The sequence below is a fragment of the Brachypodium distachyon genome, chromosome 3 (genome assembly GCF_000005505.3).
Source record: "Brachypodium distachyon strain Bd21 chromosome 3, Brachypodium_distachyon_v3.0, whole genome shotgun sequence".
NCBI classification, from domain to species: Eukaryota; Viridiplantae; Streptophyta; class Magnoliopsida; order Poales; family Poaceae; genus Brachypodium; species Brachypodium distachyon.
In genome coordinates, this window is record NC_016133.3 from 20,551,239 (window position 1) to 20,568,047 (window position 16,809).

Consider the following 16,809-nt stretch of genomic DNA (forward strand, 5'->3'; position numbering starts at 1 on the left):
TAGTCCTGTAAGAGATCTGCTCCGACCATTTTCCATATGCCTCCTAGCTCTGATGGTCGATGGTTTCACGGGACTTTTCTTCCGCTCTAGCGCTCTAGTTGGGACATGGTCAAACATGACTAACCACGGCTTTCAACCAATGGAACTCTGATGGATTTGGAATTGTCAATGACACAAACTCAGTTCTCTGTCCGATAACCAGACGCGGTCATGATCTCTGACTTCCCGGCAATCTACACACTTCATTCCTAAATGCAAAAAGTTCCAACTTTGCCACAAGTCAAACCTTTTCAACTCTGACCAAGTTTAACGGAAAATATAGCAACATTTAATAATTTAAATTAGTTTTATTAAATCTATCGTGGTATATATTTTTATTGAATACTTGTTTGATATTCTAAATGTTGATGATACATTTTTCTATTAACTTGATCAAACTTCATGAAGTTTGACTTAGAACAAAGTTATGCCTTTTTATATTTAGGAATGGAGTTAGTAGTTCCGTTCCTGGTGTTGCAAGAAATCTTTACTAGCTCGCCTCATCCTCCGTGCCTTGTATTTTATTTCCTGAATTCAGACTTAGGCATCTAGATTTTTTCGATTCCCCAGATCCCTCTATGGCCTCCCCCCAGATTTTTAGGCCTACACCACTCCATCAAGAGATCTACCATAGCGCAACTACCACGAGTTCGGCTGATGCTCTTTGTTGTAATTTTCTCTTTTATTTAGGGTTGTTTTGCATCTTTCAGTTCAGTTACCTCTTACCCGTCGTACTTATCTTTTAATATAATTAAATCATGTTTGCTAAAAATAAACATGAGTAGATACGTGAGAACACACCATTCGTCGTGTGAATGTAAAATAGGATAACATAGTGCATGTTGCATGCCCTTTTGTTTGACAGAAAAGGGTAAGAGCCCGTTGTTCATTAAAAAGGAAGGAGAGGATATTTAATACCTTGATGTCTTAGGAAAGGGTAATGCACACGCCCCCCCCCCCCCCCACCACCACCACCACACACACACACACACACCAACACCACCACCACAAAGCGTGTCATTTATTTTGGTAGTACACATATCTTGTGCCAAATAGATGATTAACAAGACCAACAATCCCCTCGAAAAGGAATAAATCATTTTGTCGTTCTCGCCTTTGCCTTATACATGAATTATTTCAAGCATGTGAAATTAAACTTACTTCATTGCCTAGCGATCCATCCTGTTTGCTTGAAAGGTATCAAGCTCAGATTGATATGGAAATAATTTGAAATATGGTGGAGATAAGCCTTTCCAATAAATTCTTCTACGATTGGAGGTATTAGTCACAATCAGAATGCAAAACTCGCGATGCTTTTTCCAAATTTGAACATACATGGAAAACACATATGGGAGGCAACCAGAATTAAATACAATTCTCGAAAATTAGAAATATTGGAATTGCATTTTTTTCAGTTAACTTTTGAATTACATTTAATCAAAATTAGAGATGAACTTTGAACTCCGAAAGAAAACTGCATTTAATCAAAATTCCTACAATGCGCAATATTAATTTAAGTGTGTACCGATTAGATTGACACAAAATAGCATACCAATAGTGAAGATAGGCCCATTTGGCTTTTACTAACACGCTAAAAAACGTTAACTTATGTGAAAAATTCCAATCTAGACATACCTGAAAAGCTAAATGTTGGCAAAAGTACAAAGTTGATCTCTAAAAACAACACACACATCAAACATATGTTCTGGCAGGGGCAGACCTAGTCGGGTGCACCCCACCCATAATTTTGAAATCCTTTTCAGCAGCACAACATTAGTAGAATTTATCATAACAAAAATAGAAGTAGAATATCATCTTGGCCTCTAAATCAGTAGATGTCATATATATATTTTTTATATTAATTTGTTTTTGAAAACCTGGGTGCGTTTATTTTAGCTTTACTTCTTGGAAAAGAAGCTTTGCTTTTGTTGCTTTTAAAAAAGCAGCTTCGCTTTTCCTTCTTTGAAAAAGCTGAAGCTCGTTTGGTTCTTTGCTTTGCTTTTCTCCTCTTCTCCCCTTCCCGACCCATCTTCTTCTCCCCCATCTTTGCCCAATGCAGTCAGACGAGGTGCTCCACGGGCATATTCACAGGCAGGGTCGTGGTGCTCAACACGGCCAACCTGAGGCTGGTCAAGGGGCTCGACGCAGATCTGGTGAGGATCGATGGCAGCTCCATGTGCTCTGGGCTTCTCATGCGATTCGGCGTGCTAGGAAGGGGAGGGGAGGGGTGCATGTGGTCGGGATCGACGGGAAGCATGCTCTGGAGACGCCGGCTGAGGCCAGGTTCCTGTTCATCAAGCGCAGGTTCTTTGTCGTCTCCAACATTGCAAATGAGTCTGGGAAGGGGAGGGGCGAAGCCAAAGTCTAGGGAGGGGAGAGGAGGGGCGCCGCCGGAGTCTAGGGTGGGGATGGGCACCACCGAAGTCCAGGAGGGGATGGGCGGCGCCGGAGTCTGGGATGGGAAGCAAGGGGGCAAAATGTTTCTCGATCTGGAAGGAAAAGAAAAGACGAATTGGTACAACTCATAAGTGTCAGTGGGTAATATTTGCGAAAACTTGTAAACAAAAGCACCCGGAAGTACCTCCTGAAGTACTACTAAAAACAACTTGTTTCGCCTGCTCTTGCTTTGAGAAATGGCCCTTTGATTTACCTTTTGCTTTTTCACAATGGAAGCATGGAATTAAAGGTAAACCAAACGCACCCTAAAGTCTGCTCATGGGATCAAATGGAAATTGCTCCCATCAATCCTGATTATGGATAGCACCTAGGAGGTTCGGGGCCGGGTCAAGCCATACCAGACCCAACCTGGCCACCCGCCTCGCGATCCGGACCTGGACTCGGCACCGGGTCTAAAATTTTACCGGACCCCGCCCCGATCGAGCCTCGGGTACCCGATCCGGGAGCCGCAACAAGCAACAACATCACAGATTCACAGTCGTAGAAAATACATGCATGGTTCAGAGACCATCTATTGAATCTTGGTTGTTGCAGCTTGTATCACTTGTAGGAACAAAAACAATTTAACAAATATCACGATTCAACAGTCACAATTTGCAAACAATTCGAACAAATTTCATGGTAACCGGTGCATCAGTACAAATTTAACAACAAACAATTGAAGAAACATCATGGCACAAAAACAACAAGTTAGCAACAAAACTAACCATATTGGCCACCTGCCTTTTGCCTTCTGCTTGGATGCAGCAACCCTTCCGCCGGCGGAGGATGAAGCTCCAGTGCCACGGCCGACGAAAGATGCAGCTCTAGCGACGCGGCCAGCAACAGCACCAAGCAGGCTTGGTGACCTGGGTGGTCGAGCCCCGGCTTTCGCCCTCGCCCCTGCACGCGAAGAAGCCGGATGCCTTGAACCCAAAGAGCCTGAGCCGGCCACACCAAGGAGATACCCCAACCAGCTGGATCCACCGGGGGGAGGGGGGATTGGAACCGGCGGGGTGGGAGCCGATGGAGGGAACCGCATCCGCCGATGGGGATAGGCTCGGTGTTGGGGTGAGAGCCTCCGGTAGGATCCGGCGACGTGCTCACCGTCAGAGTGGACCGGAAGTCCTCATGTTCGTGCTCGCCGCCGGTCTCGCTCTCCATGCCATCAAAATCCGCGCGGGGGGGGGGGGGCTGGGGGCTTGGGGAAGGGACCAGTTGGCGGGGGCGGGAGGAGACGGCGTCGGGCCGACGACGGTTGTTTCAGGGGCTGGCGGCGGAGGGGTGGAGACTGGAGAGGCAGGGAGAAGAGAATTAGCGAGAGAAAGAAAGAGAATAGGGGGCGGCGGAGGGGAGGGCAAGATCGGGGGTTATTCGGTTGTCCTCTAGGGTTTTTGCTTTGATTGGGCCGGGCTGAATGCATATGCCATATTGGTGCACTGGCATGTGGGGTCGAGGCCTGCAAGGCCTGGACCCGCCATATCCGACGGATCCAATTTCTTGCCAATTATGATTTCTTGTCGAAAAACTGCATTACGGGCCGATAGGACATCAATGTGCAAATAGCTCCATCAATCATCCCGGCATGTGCAAATAGCTTCCATCAGTCCTGATGTCCTACACCAGCCAAGACAGCCACGGAAGCGGTCAAAAAGAAAATCAGGAAAGCTTCATCGTAGGCCCACAGGACAGAGAGCCAGAGAGCCCAACCCAACGGTAAAAAAATCATTCCTGGAATTTGTTCCCCGCGGGCCACACGAAATTTCAAATCATCCCGCCCTTCCGCGCCTTACCAAAAAAACACCCGCTGCGCGTGGGCCTAGCCGTCTCCGGACCCACAAGCCATGACCGAAAAGTGGAAACCCCTTTCGTGTCCGTGCGCCCCGGATCCCGTGCACCGGCGCGTGGACCCTATAGTTCATCCTCCCGGACCGCGTGGACCGCGCGTTCGTTCCCCCGGGAAGGAAAGCAAACTGGCAGGAAGGGCCCGGATGTCAGAAAATTCCTGTCCTCCCGCTCGCTTTCCTTTTCGTTTTCGCACTGGAGAACGCGTGACGCGTCCGATCCCATTCTTAAACCCCATCCTCTCCCTCTATCTTTCCATCCCCTCTCTCGCATCCGAGGCCGCATTCAAACCAAAACCCCCCTCTCTCTCTCTCTCCCCCCGTCCTCCGAAATCAAATCTCCTCTCCTCCGGGAACAGATCCTAAGCTAGCAGGAGCCATGGCGCCGAGCTCGCCGTCCTCCGCCGCTGCCGCCGCGCCAGCTCGCGCCTCTTCGCGCAAGCGGACGGCCTCCGCCAAGGCCGAGCTCGCCCAGGAGGCCACCAAGCGCCCGCGCAAGGCGGCCGCGTCGTCGGGGAAGAAGAAGGTGACTAAGCCCAAGGCGAAGGCGGAGAAGGCACCCAGGAAGAAGAAGGAGGTCGAGGTGCTCGGGGAGGATGAGGTCTGCGCCGAGGAACCCGACGAGGAGGAGCTGGCGCTGGGTGAGGAGGATGAGTCGGCCGCGTCAGGGGAGCAGCAGCCGGAGGAGCCGGCGGCGGCGAGGAAGCGTGTAGCGCAGCCCATCAGGGCCAGGAACCAAGCTGGTGGCGACAAGGACCATGGGTTCGTCGGTGCGCCCTTCCCCGCCGGCGAGGCACGCAGCAAGTGGCCGCAGCGGTACCAGCCCACCAAGCCCAGGAGGTAACACGTCATGTCCCCTGAATGGATCTCTTGCTCTTTTTTCGGGTTGTTTTCCTTTACTCGTGTACAGATCTTAATTGCTGCCGGCGGTCTGCCACATTTAGACCGCACCACACGTTGATTTGGTACCAACCATACAATTAAAACATGAATCAAGAATGAATACATAATATTTGTTTCGAGAAATAAATGATAGTACAAGCATTTATTAGACATTTTGTGTTTTTTTCCCCATCCCATAGCATTGCCTGGATAATGTGCTAGTTGTCTTAAATGTTTCCGCCCTTATTGTGTGCAGGCCGGAGGAGGAAGAGGAGGACCCCAAGGCCCGGTGTCATTACCGCTCTGCCAAAGTCGATGAAGCCATCTATAATCTTGGCGACGACGTATATGTCATGGTACGGTGGTTAAAACTGTTTCAATTCAATGAAGCTTGAGCATAAGTAGTCTGGAATTGTTCAGTCTCCGTAGGAAATGCTCTGTTCTTCATTCTTGCTCTGTTCTTTTTTTTGTTCTGATTGTAAAATGAGCGCCTTACATTAGAGGTAACTTGCATGATCACTGCTTGCTTACACCCTGTTTTGAGCTGCCAGCTTGTACGATGTTTATCCATGTGTTCACTAATCATGTGCATTAGAGAGAATAAATCTTATGGCTTCAGTTCCACCTTGATTTATGGTTCTTGAAATTTGATCACTTTGATTGAAGTACTTAGTCCTTACTAACTCAACAGAATGTTCATCACACTTCCACAAGGATGTGTAACAACCATATAATCACGATTTCATATTTGTTCCATACTTTTTTTTTTTGGTATCTTACAAGTGCAATGCCTTTTTTTGCATTCACAGGCTGGGGAAAATGAGCCTCATTACATTGGCCGAATAACTGAATTTTTTGAGGGTATTGACAAAAAATGTTATTTCACTTGTCGTTGGTTCTTCCGTCCAGAGGACACGGTTCGTATTGACTGAGCACTCTAGGAGTATGGTTATGTATGCTCAAAATGTATAGAACTAATAGTTACTTTTTTAAGGTGATCTCAACGGCCAAGTTTGTAAATGATCACACGCATGATCCAAAGCGTGTATTCCTCTCTGAGGAAAAAAATGACAATGTGCTCGAATGCATTGTATTGAAGGTTAACATAGTTCATGTTGATCCAAATGTAAGTGCCCTTACTCAGAATGCTGATTTGTTTATGATACAATGTTTCTCACTGCAATTTTCCTTTTATTTCAGATGGATTCAGAAGCTAAGGCTCAACTGGTGGCTGAAAGTGACCTTTACTATGATATGTCATATAGTGTTGCTTACTCTACGTTTGCTAACATCACATCAGGTAATTTCTGTTGTAAGACTTTATTCTGGTTTACACATGGTGATGCAGTCATCATTGTTCAAGAAATCGGCTGATTCAATGATTAATCGGCCGATTAATCGCTGATCGGCTGGGCACTGTGCATATTAAGGCTTATCGGCATAGAAAATTGGCCGGCCCGATAAATCAGTCACCTGCCTAAAATCTCCCCGTCCGATAGCCATATTGAGCGCGAAGAAGTAGGGGGAGAAATGGAAAGGTATAGAAGGCAATCACTAATTTATAGGTGATGTTGTCCCTTTAGTTAAAGGAAAGGTAAAAAAGACAAATAGGCGTTCACTAATTTAGAGGTAGACAATCACTAATTAAGATGCCTGAAATCACGGTGTTGTATAAGTAAAGTATCCGTGGGTATGATTCCTATCCTTCAGTTAAGATGCTACATATCAATCATCTTTAGTTACCATGTTTGATTCCGTTGATCGCAGTTTTACTTGCTGAATATGTAATTATATATACTATATAATATAATGGTCAACCGATTAAACCGATTAATCGAACCGATTAATTGGTCCGAAATCCGATTAATCGTTATCTCTATCCAACCGAGCAGTTACCGATTACCGATTTCTTGAACAATGGCAGCCATGCAAACTAGTTTTGATATGTTTCTTGAATTTGTTTTAACTCTGCACTTATGTTCAAGTAGATCCTAATTATTTACTTTCCAAAATTAACTCATGAGCCCCCCCAAATAAACCGCCTGTCCATTTTGATCATAGTCATGATATTACATGCTGAATGTTAGTCTTCACCTTGCACTTTTACATGTAACATGCTGTAGATTTGGCTTAGGGGCAAGAAGTGACCAAGAATTTACATCTTTTTGTGTGTGGTCCTGTATGGAAGAAAGATATAATTTGTCCATCTTTGAGATGAACTATTTGCTTATTTGGTTTTCTGCCGAAGTGATCCAACTTCCAAGTGTAACATGCAATGTAGCAATGTGTTCTGTAATTTTGATTAATTCTTGTATTCTTCCCACTTTATGGTTATAACTCAAGATGTAACTTGCATCATCTTTAGATACCAATGACAATTCTGGGATTTCTTCTGATGTTGATTCGGAGGCTGCCTCCCCAGTGAGAACAGCAGTGCTCCTTGACCTTTATTCTGGTTGCGGTGGTATGTCTACGGGGCTGTGCTTGGGTTCAGCCCTGGCTGGCCTGAAACTTGAAACGGTACAATCCTCCCTATATTCTATTGATTGGTATGTCTGTGATCTCTCTCATGATTCAGAACTCAGTATATAATTTATTTAATCTTTGTAGCGATGGGCTGTTGACCTGAACAGCTTTGCATGCAAGAGCCTGAAGTACAACCACCCCGGAACTGAGGTTTGGCTTCTAATCTGCATCTTAGATTCCCTTTGTTCCATATTTTTTTATCAGTCTCATGACTAGGTTCCACTATCATCAAGATAACGGAACAAAGCCGTTCATGCCACACAAAGTGTCGACACACTTGCCTCACAAGGCTGACAAGAACACACCCAAGACCTACAGTGAGAAGTTTCAGGCAACAAACCACTCATAGATGACTCCTAGGGTTGCCAAAAGTAGGACATCCAACATACCAAACAAAACTTCTCATTGTTTCCTTATGAGTCCTTTTTTGACAAAAGCATGAGGCACATCTTTCTATTCTTGCTTCCTATGTGGTGCCTCGAGCCTTTTTTTAGCCATCCTTCACACACGCCTCGTTATGTTGTAGAGCTTCCTTTTGCAACACTTCTACACCAGCCAGTCCATCCTGTTTGTTGCCATCAGTTTGAAGACCCACCCAGTATTATTTTAAAAAAGAGCAAACATGCCCTGTTCCTCAGCTTCCATATTGCCAACATATGTGACATATATATGTTTTTGTTCCATACAACTGGTATAAAATGTTTTTGTTCTATGAATACAGGTCCGAAATGAGAAAGCTGAAGATTTTCTTGCTCTCCTCAAGGAATGGGCCATCCTGTGTGACACATATGTCCATGGGAATAATTCTGACCCGGCTAGTCCCTCAGAGGATGAGGAGGAAGATGATGAACCTCTTGGAAAGGATGAGTTTGTAGTGGAGAAGCTACTTGAAATCTGCTATGGTGGCAGCGGGAGGGAAAAAGCCATATATTTCAAGGTGATTACCTTTCATTTTTCTTAGGTCTTTTTGTTCATGCAGCAGTGCTAGTACTTGTATTATCCTGTACAGGCACTGTACTGTAATATAAGTTTCTTACAGGTGCAATGGAAAGGCTATGGTCCAGAGGAGGATACCTGGGAGCCGATTGGAAACCTCAGGTTGGTATCTTGTTTATTATATGCTTCCTCATTTTAAGGTAATTTCTATTTGCAGAGCACTGATTCTTGTTTCCTACCACAGTGACTGCCCTCTAAAAATTAAAGAATTTGTACAAGAAGGGCACAAGCGAAACATTTTACCACTGCCTGTGAGTACCTGCTTTCCTATTGTTGCATTTTTAGCTTCACACCAGATTGGCTTATGCTATTTCTTGTGTTGTTAAATTCAAAAAGGGTGATGTTGAAGTCATATGTGGTGGCCCACCTTGCCAAGGAATTAGTGGCTTCAACCGGTTCAGGAACCGTAAAGAGCCACTAAAAGATGAGAAAAACCAGCAAATGGTCACTTTTATGGACATTGTGTCCTATCTGAAACCGAAGTTTGTCCTTATGGAAAATGTTGTGGACATTCTTAAGTTTGCCGATGGATATCTTGGTAGATATGCATTGAGCCGCCTGGTTTCTCTGAATTACCAAGCGCGACTTGGGATTATGGTCGCTGGTTGCTATGGGCTGCCGCAGTTCCGAATGCGTGTGTTCCTTTGGGGAGCTCTTCCTGCCATGGTTCGTTTGTGCTTCTTGCCGCTATAAATGTTTGCTACAGATATATTGCCTAGAGTAGTAATCTGGTGAATTTGGTTATGCAGGTGCTCCCAAAGTATCCTCTCCCTACACATGACGTGGTTGTGCGTGGCGGGGCACCGAATGCTTTTTCTGTAGGTCCAGTTATAAATTGAATAACATCCACTCAGATTTGTGTATCTGCTGATCAGCTTTATTTTGTTGGCAGCAAAGCATTGTTGCATACGACGAAACGCAAAAGCCAACCTTGAAGAAGGCTTTGCTTCTTGGTGATGCCATTTCAGATTTGCCAAAGGCAAGTGTTTAATTGGCTCGCACATTTCTTATCCTGCACACCCAATCTTATACCTTTTATGCAGGTAGATAACTTTCAACCTCATGAGGTAATGGAATATGGTGCTCAACCCAAGACAGAATTTCAGAGCTACATCCGACTTAGTCGTAAAGGTAATATGTAGACCTTTTCTGTTTGTGAAGAGACCTTCTGTTGTGCATGTCAGCTTGCTTTTTCAGTTTTATGCCTGTAGTGATTTTCTTGTTCCAAATATTCCAGACATGCTGGATTATTCATTTGGTGATAACACTTGTCCTGAAGAAGGCAAGCTCTTGGATCACCAACCTTTGAGGCTAAACCAAGATGATTATGATCGCGTGCAACAGATTCCAGTAAAGAAGGTAAGTTGCCAAAGGCCATCAGTTTTGCTTCACTACATTTATCTTCGTACAATCATGGTAGTTGCTGTTGTTTTAGGGAGCCAACTTCCGCGACCTACCAGGTGTCAAGGTTGGAGCAAATAATATTGTGGAGTGGGACCCAGAAGTTCAGCGAGTTTATCTGAAATCTGGAAAACCCTTGGTATGAGTTCTATTTGATTCTAGGATCAAATCACACCAATGCAAGTTTTATGTTACGTTTTCAAAATATGACCAGCATAGCAAGAGCCAAAGTATTAGTTCAACCATATCAATATGCATGGCTTTTGAGTTGCCAATTCGAGTCAAGTCTCGGGTCGCTCCCTGACAGACTAATCGAGCCAAGTCGAGCTCAGTAACCAGGTGGATTTAGTAGAGAGCGTGAGAGGCAAGGGAAGGTTGTGTTCGAGGGGAAGCTCTCGCTGTGCTGGTGAAGATTGAAGAGGTTGATGTTGAAATAAATTGCCTATTCTCTTTCCATCAGTTCGGGCTTTTTGTTGAGATGGCTAGTGAATACAATTCAATATGGTACCAGATCTTTCGGGTTCAAATCCTGTCCAACACTAATAGTCGGGAAGGAGAGGCCATGGCGGTTGGAGCTCGGCAGCGGTAGATGGCGGCTGGAGCTCATTCAAACCGTCCAAGATTGAAGGGTTCTCCCTCCTGATGTGGCCACCAGCAGCTCTTCTCTCCTGACGCTTTCTTCTCTTTCCCGACACACCAATGTTGTAGCCGCCATTGCAGCTCTCTTCTCTCCCTCCCGATGCTTTCTTCTCTTTCCCCACAAACAGATGGTGGTGCTGATCGACAGTTGTTTCCTTGCCAGAGAAAGGAAATCCACCCACAAACAGAGTCTGGTCGTGCGTCGTTCCTAATCGCCTGATTAGTCAGAGCAAATCGCAGTTATAGCCAACGAATTGTGTGTCTTTACTCTTCACTATGAGTTGAGTCGCAGCAGCAAGCTGCCATCACCGAACCGGCTAGTGGACTAGTTGGTGACTCAGAAACCATGACCATATGGTCAAAAACAGTAGCATGAAATATGAACAGTTCTGCAAGATTGTTATCCCCCTCTATTCTTTTCTTCATTGAATTATGAAACTCTTCTATATGTGGCCAGGTTCCTGACTATGCAATGTCCTTCATTAAGGGCAGATCATTGAAGTAAGTGCCCTACATTTGCTGTTTCCTTTCTAGAAGTGTACTGGTTTGTTGAAAATTGCTTTTACACTCACATAATATGATGGCGCTGTAGGCCATTTGGTCGCTTGTGGTGGGATGAGACAGTTCCGACGGTTGTGACCAGAGCAGAGCCACACAACCAGGTCAGCTTCTCCATATTCTGCTCAATCCTGTCTTCGTGATGTTTGTTGTGTTTCTAAATGCGTTTTGCTGCAGATTATATTGCACCCAAATCAGGCACGTGTTCTGACCGTTCGGGAGAATGCAAGGTTGCAGGGTTTCCCTGATTACTACCGTATGAACGGCCCCATCAAGGAGAAGTACGCACCTCAATTGTTCCTAATAGTTCAAGTAAATCAGATATATGAAACTGAACATTTGTTCTCCATCCTGCTGCTGACAGGTACATACAAGTTGGCAATGCGGTTGCGGTCCCTGTTGCCCGGGCACTGGGTTACTCTCTCGGTCGTGCGTACCAGGGCGAGATGGAAGGGAGCAACCCACTGTTCACGCTTCCTGACAGCTTCACCAACGTGGGACAGACAGTGGTGCTAGCAAGAGCTTCATCTGTTGGAACCCCAGCAGGAGAGGTGGTAGAGCAGTAACATTGAGTTCCTTGCGGGAACTATGATGCTTGAGTTCGGATTTGTGATGGGATGTAAATGTTGTAACATTGCTTAGGGTGCACACTTGTGCTTGAGTGCTTAGTTACTGTAGTTGCAATGTACCAAACTGCAATTCTAGATAAAACTAGTAATCATTCATTACTAGAGTAGTTGATCATCTATTGATAGATGGCTTGGATTAATTGTCCTTGCTGTAGGAAATGTGTGTAATGGCAGCTAAGTTATGTGAAATTCAAACTGGAATTAGGTATTCATCAAATCTTGCTGAATAATGCAAAGGGCAGAATCCAAACATGTTAATGGAGGTGTTATTATCCTGTGCTTGACTGTACCCTGTTGTCTGTTCGTTATTTTTTGACGTGTGACTAAAAATGGGAGCTTGAAAAGATCTTGTGGTGCTGGAGGCTGTCTTCCCTTTGGCTCCCTTTGTACCCCCTTCTCGTCTCATCACCACCAGCCACCGGGGAAAAGGAGGTAAAGTATCTCATGGTTTCTGCTTGAATACATTCTTGTATTTGCTTTTGCTTCTCTTGTGAAATCTACTGATTTTGGAATCTTGATGACGTAAACTACTTGATTCATCCTGGGGATTGTTTACATCCCGTAGGCTGGGAGATATAGCTCCAGTTTAAAGTGTTAGAATTATATTTAGCACATGTTAAATATGTAGGAATCCATGCTTAAGGAACACGTCCATTCTCTCTCTGACATGTAACTGCCATCTTTTGATGGCATCTCTTCCAATAGAATAAAGCATCCCTTGTAATCTTTTATATACCATGATCATCAATAAAAAACACACACTTGAATCATTTGCTTTGTCTCAATCTCCTTTACTCTCTATTCTCAACACGTCATGCTCTCCATAGAGATCAATTGGCCTAACAAGAAGATGAAGTCCTATCACATAAGGCCCCTGTACATGGCAGGCGATGAAGAAATCGATCTGACATCGATCTGCGTAGAGCATGCGCACACATGGAAATCAATCTAGAGGATTGATGCATCTAATCAAACCTTCCATCTGTATTTATTTTTTCTTCTCCCATCTGATTTTAATGAAGTAATCACCATTTGATTCTATGCATTCATCTAATCGCGCGGAACAATCAATTCTAACCAGGGAAAATCAAGAACAGAACATGAAGAAAACAGATCTGGGAATAAAGAGAAGACAAGACGAAGCATCGCGGAGAAGAGAATCGATCCATAATCGACTGCATGCAATCTGCATACGTACTGAAATCAGAAATGATCTCGATGGATCAACTACATGCAACCTGAATACGTACAACAGTTTCTTCAGCGATTCTTCATCAAAGAAGATGACCAAGAACATACAAGAGAGATAAGTAAGTTATCGTGATGGAATTTGCCTTCTTTTGGTCATCAACGTCCTCGGCTGGAACCATCTCCGGCCACGTCACAGTCGCCCAACACCTTGCGGCCATTTCGGCACCGGCCAGCCTCCGGGTACGCCCCTCGGCCTCGGCGTTCTAGCCCGGTGAATGGTGCCCACGCCCACGGGCTTAGCATCCTCCTCTAGCGAAGACCTCCACCACAGGGCACATGCTCCACGCTGCAACGGCCAGCCCGCATCGGCCGGCGCCGTACGGCGACTCCTCGCCCAACAGGCACGCAGGCGTGATGCCCTCTGGCTGCACAGCGCACAATGGCGGCCCGACGCCCTCGCTACGGTCCCGGTGTGGCCGCGCCCGGCCCCGGCCTCCATCTGCACAGCGCCCGCCTCTCATCCCCAATCCCGAACCGGCGGCGATTTGGGAATCCCCAACCGCACGGGAGAAACATTGGGCATTTCAATTTAGTCCTATGACTTTACTGAATTGTTGTATTACTCCCTACAATTTCTGTATTCAATCGGGGATTACAGATATGCTACAGAGAAAGAACTCGATAGTTCGGGATAATGCCAATGGGTCCAACTAACAGTAATATAGTCATATTACTTATCATGTACAGGATCCCGAACTGTTTATTTACGTTCCAGTACGATATCTGTTGAATATTCTTTAAAATTCCAGACCACGTATAAACGTAGATATATGTTCATGTTAAACGAACTTGTTTTTAGCAATACCTATAACATGAACTTTGGCACAATGACTTATTTGCAATCAAGAATGAATTTTTTCTTGCCAATTCATACATTAATTCGACTTAACTAAGATCGAATTCTTTTGCAATTTGAAATATTATTACCTTGAATTTATATTTGTGATCACAAGGTACTATAGACTTTTAATAACGGTAAAATGCTAAATGACGTTGAATATTCCGTGCGAACATGCACCTTATTAAAAGCAGCGAAATTTTTCTCGTACTACCGAGAGGTCTACGACTGCCTTCAATGTGCTCTCCCTAATATTTAAATTAAATATAACACAAGGTAGTATAAACTTTCAATAACGGTAAAATGCTAAATGGCGTTGAATGTTCCGTGGGAACAAACACCTTATTGAAAGCAGCGGATTTTTCGCGTATTACTGAGAGATCTAAATCACTTTTTAGTGATAATCTGTCGCACCAGTGGCACCTAGGGTACCATAGCTGCTTAACGCGTGGATCGTCTCACGTGCTCCCCGCAAGGACAACGCACTGGGTAGCTCCGCTCGAGCTGCCCCGGAGGTCACCAGCCCGGCAGGACTAGCCGGGCTGCGGGGGTTACCCCGGAAGGCAACAAGATAATCTTGGTCAGGACGCCCCCCCAGGAAGGTCATTTGCCGGGAGGGTGTTCCCGGGCGCAGGCGCCTTCAACAGGGCCGGTGCCCAGCAGGCAGAGCATCTGCGCCACGTGGCCGCCCGGCAGGCTCCCTGTGCGCAGGGCTCGTCAGGGCGAAGAGTGTGGCACAAGCAAGCATTTAATGCACCGACGGGGAGGTGGTTCCTTGTCAAGTCAGCCCAAAGTGAGTGGCTCTCAGTGAATCCAAGGCACGTACCGCCCTAGGTACAATGCCTTGTACCATGCATGCATGCTAGCGCAGCAACGACAAGCTGCCTAGGGTCTTTGCTCGACACTTGTCATCCATGCACCGAGGCACCCGTGGTATCACCTTGAGTATAAAAGGAGGACCAGCGCCAACGGTCAAAGGGTTGGTGGGGTTCTTACTAGTTTTAGCCCAGAAATAGCAAGTAGCACTTAGCAGAAAAGGAGAGAACGCCCGAGGACTCCTCCGGCAACCTGTAAACCCTTGTTCACTGGCTAATAAAAACACAGAAGCAGGACGTAGGGTTTTACACCTCCTCCGAACCTGGGTAAAACGGTCTCGTGCATCTTCACGCCTGACATCGGCCTCGCCGGCGATCGCCGGAGCGATCCCCGACGCCCTCCGCCGAACCTAAAAGGGGGTGCCTCGCATTCTTGGTGTCTAAGCCCCGGGCTACGACATCTGGCACGTGTGGATAGATCGCCGGTGACCGTCGGTGCCATCGTCCGCAGCTGCATCGGCATCGTCTTCTCTGACGACAGGACCAGTCATCATGCCTTCTAAGCGGGCTGGTGACTCTCGGATCGATCCGCGTGGTGCCCCAGCGGCGCAAACGCGGTCACACGACGTGCAACCCGCGTCGTAGGGTCAGAAGAACCCTGAGCCCTCTCGGGTGCAGCAGTCGCAGCTGCCACCCCTGCCTCCTCGGCCGTCGGCGGATAACCGGCTGAGAGTGCCAGCGGCTCCCAGCACCGGAGCCAGTCGCGCGAGCGGCCACGACACCGCCCGCGCCGCCCAGAGAGTCCACTCGCGGGCCGAAGACGCGCAGCGGCAGCTGCGCCACGAGCATACCGCGTCGCGCGTGACGCCCTCGGGGTCTCGCCCTACTCATCTGGGGGTACTGGGGGACAGGGTGGAGGGCAGCCGGTCGGAGAATCGGCTGCCTCCTGCCCAAACCCCGGCGGGAGCCATCATCGCCGCGCGAGTCATGGTGCGCTACGAGCCACCGCAAGGCACGTCGGCGCACGAGGCATGGAGTGCTGAGTTAGACGCGCTCCTTGCGCTCGCCGCCCAACAGCCGCAAGGCGAGGGCGCCCTGGCTGGTTCAGGCCGGGGGCAGAACCCGGGACGCGGAGATGCGCCCCGCGTCTCGGGGTAGAGAGAAAACCCTCCCCTGCAGGGAGGGCCAGGAGGCGAGGACCCCGTGGGGTCCTCGGATTTGTCACCAACCGTTACGCGGGGTGACGCGCGGGGCGTCCTGAACGCCCGCCAGCAGGAAGACCTCCGCCAGCGTTTGGAGCGCCGGAGACGGCATGAGGCAGAGCGCCAACGCCCAGAGGAGCAGGAGGATGCTCCCATGGGCGCCGAGGACGGCTGCACCGCCTTCATCCGCGAGCTACACCGGGTAACATGGCCCTGCAAGTTCCGAGCACCGGCACTAGGAACGTACGACGGGACCGTGAACCCAAAGGATTTCCTCCTGACCTACACGTTGGGGATGCACACCATCGGCGCCGACGACAAGGTCAGGGCCAACTGGTTCCCGATGGTCCTCAAAGGATCAGCGAGAACCTGGTTGCTCAACCTGCCTGCCGGGTCTAGCCTCATGGGCCGACCTACGCGAGCAGTTTGTGAGCGCGTTCCAGGGCGGCTACAAGCCTCCGGGAACCATGGCGGAGCTGCACACCGTGGTGCAGAAGCCGGGAGAGACGTTGCGGAGTTTCGTCAACCGTTTCTCCAGTCTCTCCTACTCTATCCCTGAGGCGGAAGCCGCCGCCATCATCAACACCTTCGCCATCAACGTCCGTGACCCCAAGATGCGGGAGAACCTGAGCACGCACCGGATCCGGACGACGCAAGAGCTTTACGCCTTGGCGCACAAGTGTGCCATGGCCGAGGAAGGGCGCTTGGCGCCCGAACTTGCAGCTAAGGTTGTCGCGAGTCCTGCTGAGGGCT

General features: G+C 47.5%; 1 protein-coding gene across 1 annotated transcript; it reads left to right on the forward strand.

Annotated features, from left to right (window-relative positions):
- The first annotated feature begins 4,573 nt into the window (after positions 1 to 4,573).
- Positions 4,574 to 12,225, forward strand: LOC100845808 (DNA (cytosine-5)-methyltransferase CMT3). The gene is made up of 20 exons (XM_010236308.3): positions 4,574 to 5,159; positions 5,458 to 5,557; positions 6,011 to 6,118; positions 6,196 to 6,327; positions 6,402 to 6,501; positions 7,567 to 7,721; positions 7,812 to 7,877; positions 8,449 to 8,664; positions 8,767 to 8,825; positions 8,908 to 8,974; positions 9,060 to 9,389; positions 9,473 to 9,541; positions 9,616 to 9,702; positions 9,767 to 9,854; positions 9,961 to 10,082; positions 10,159 to 10,263; positions 11,221 to 11,264; positions 11,356 to 11,425; positions 11,499 to 11,602; positions 11,686 to 12,225. Exons 1-20 carry the CDS (start codon positions 4,699 to 4,701, stop codon positions 11,885 to 11,887), a joined length of 2,685 nt encoding a protein of 894 aa, XP_010234610.1. The 5' UTR covers positions 4,574 to 4,698; the 3' UTR covers positions 11,888 to 12,225.
- The last annotated feature ends 4,584 nt before the right edge of the window (positions 12,226 to 16,809 follow it).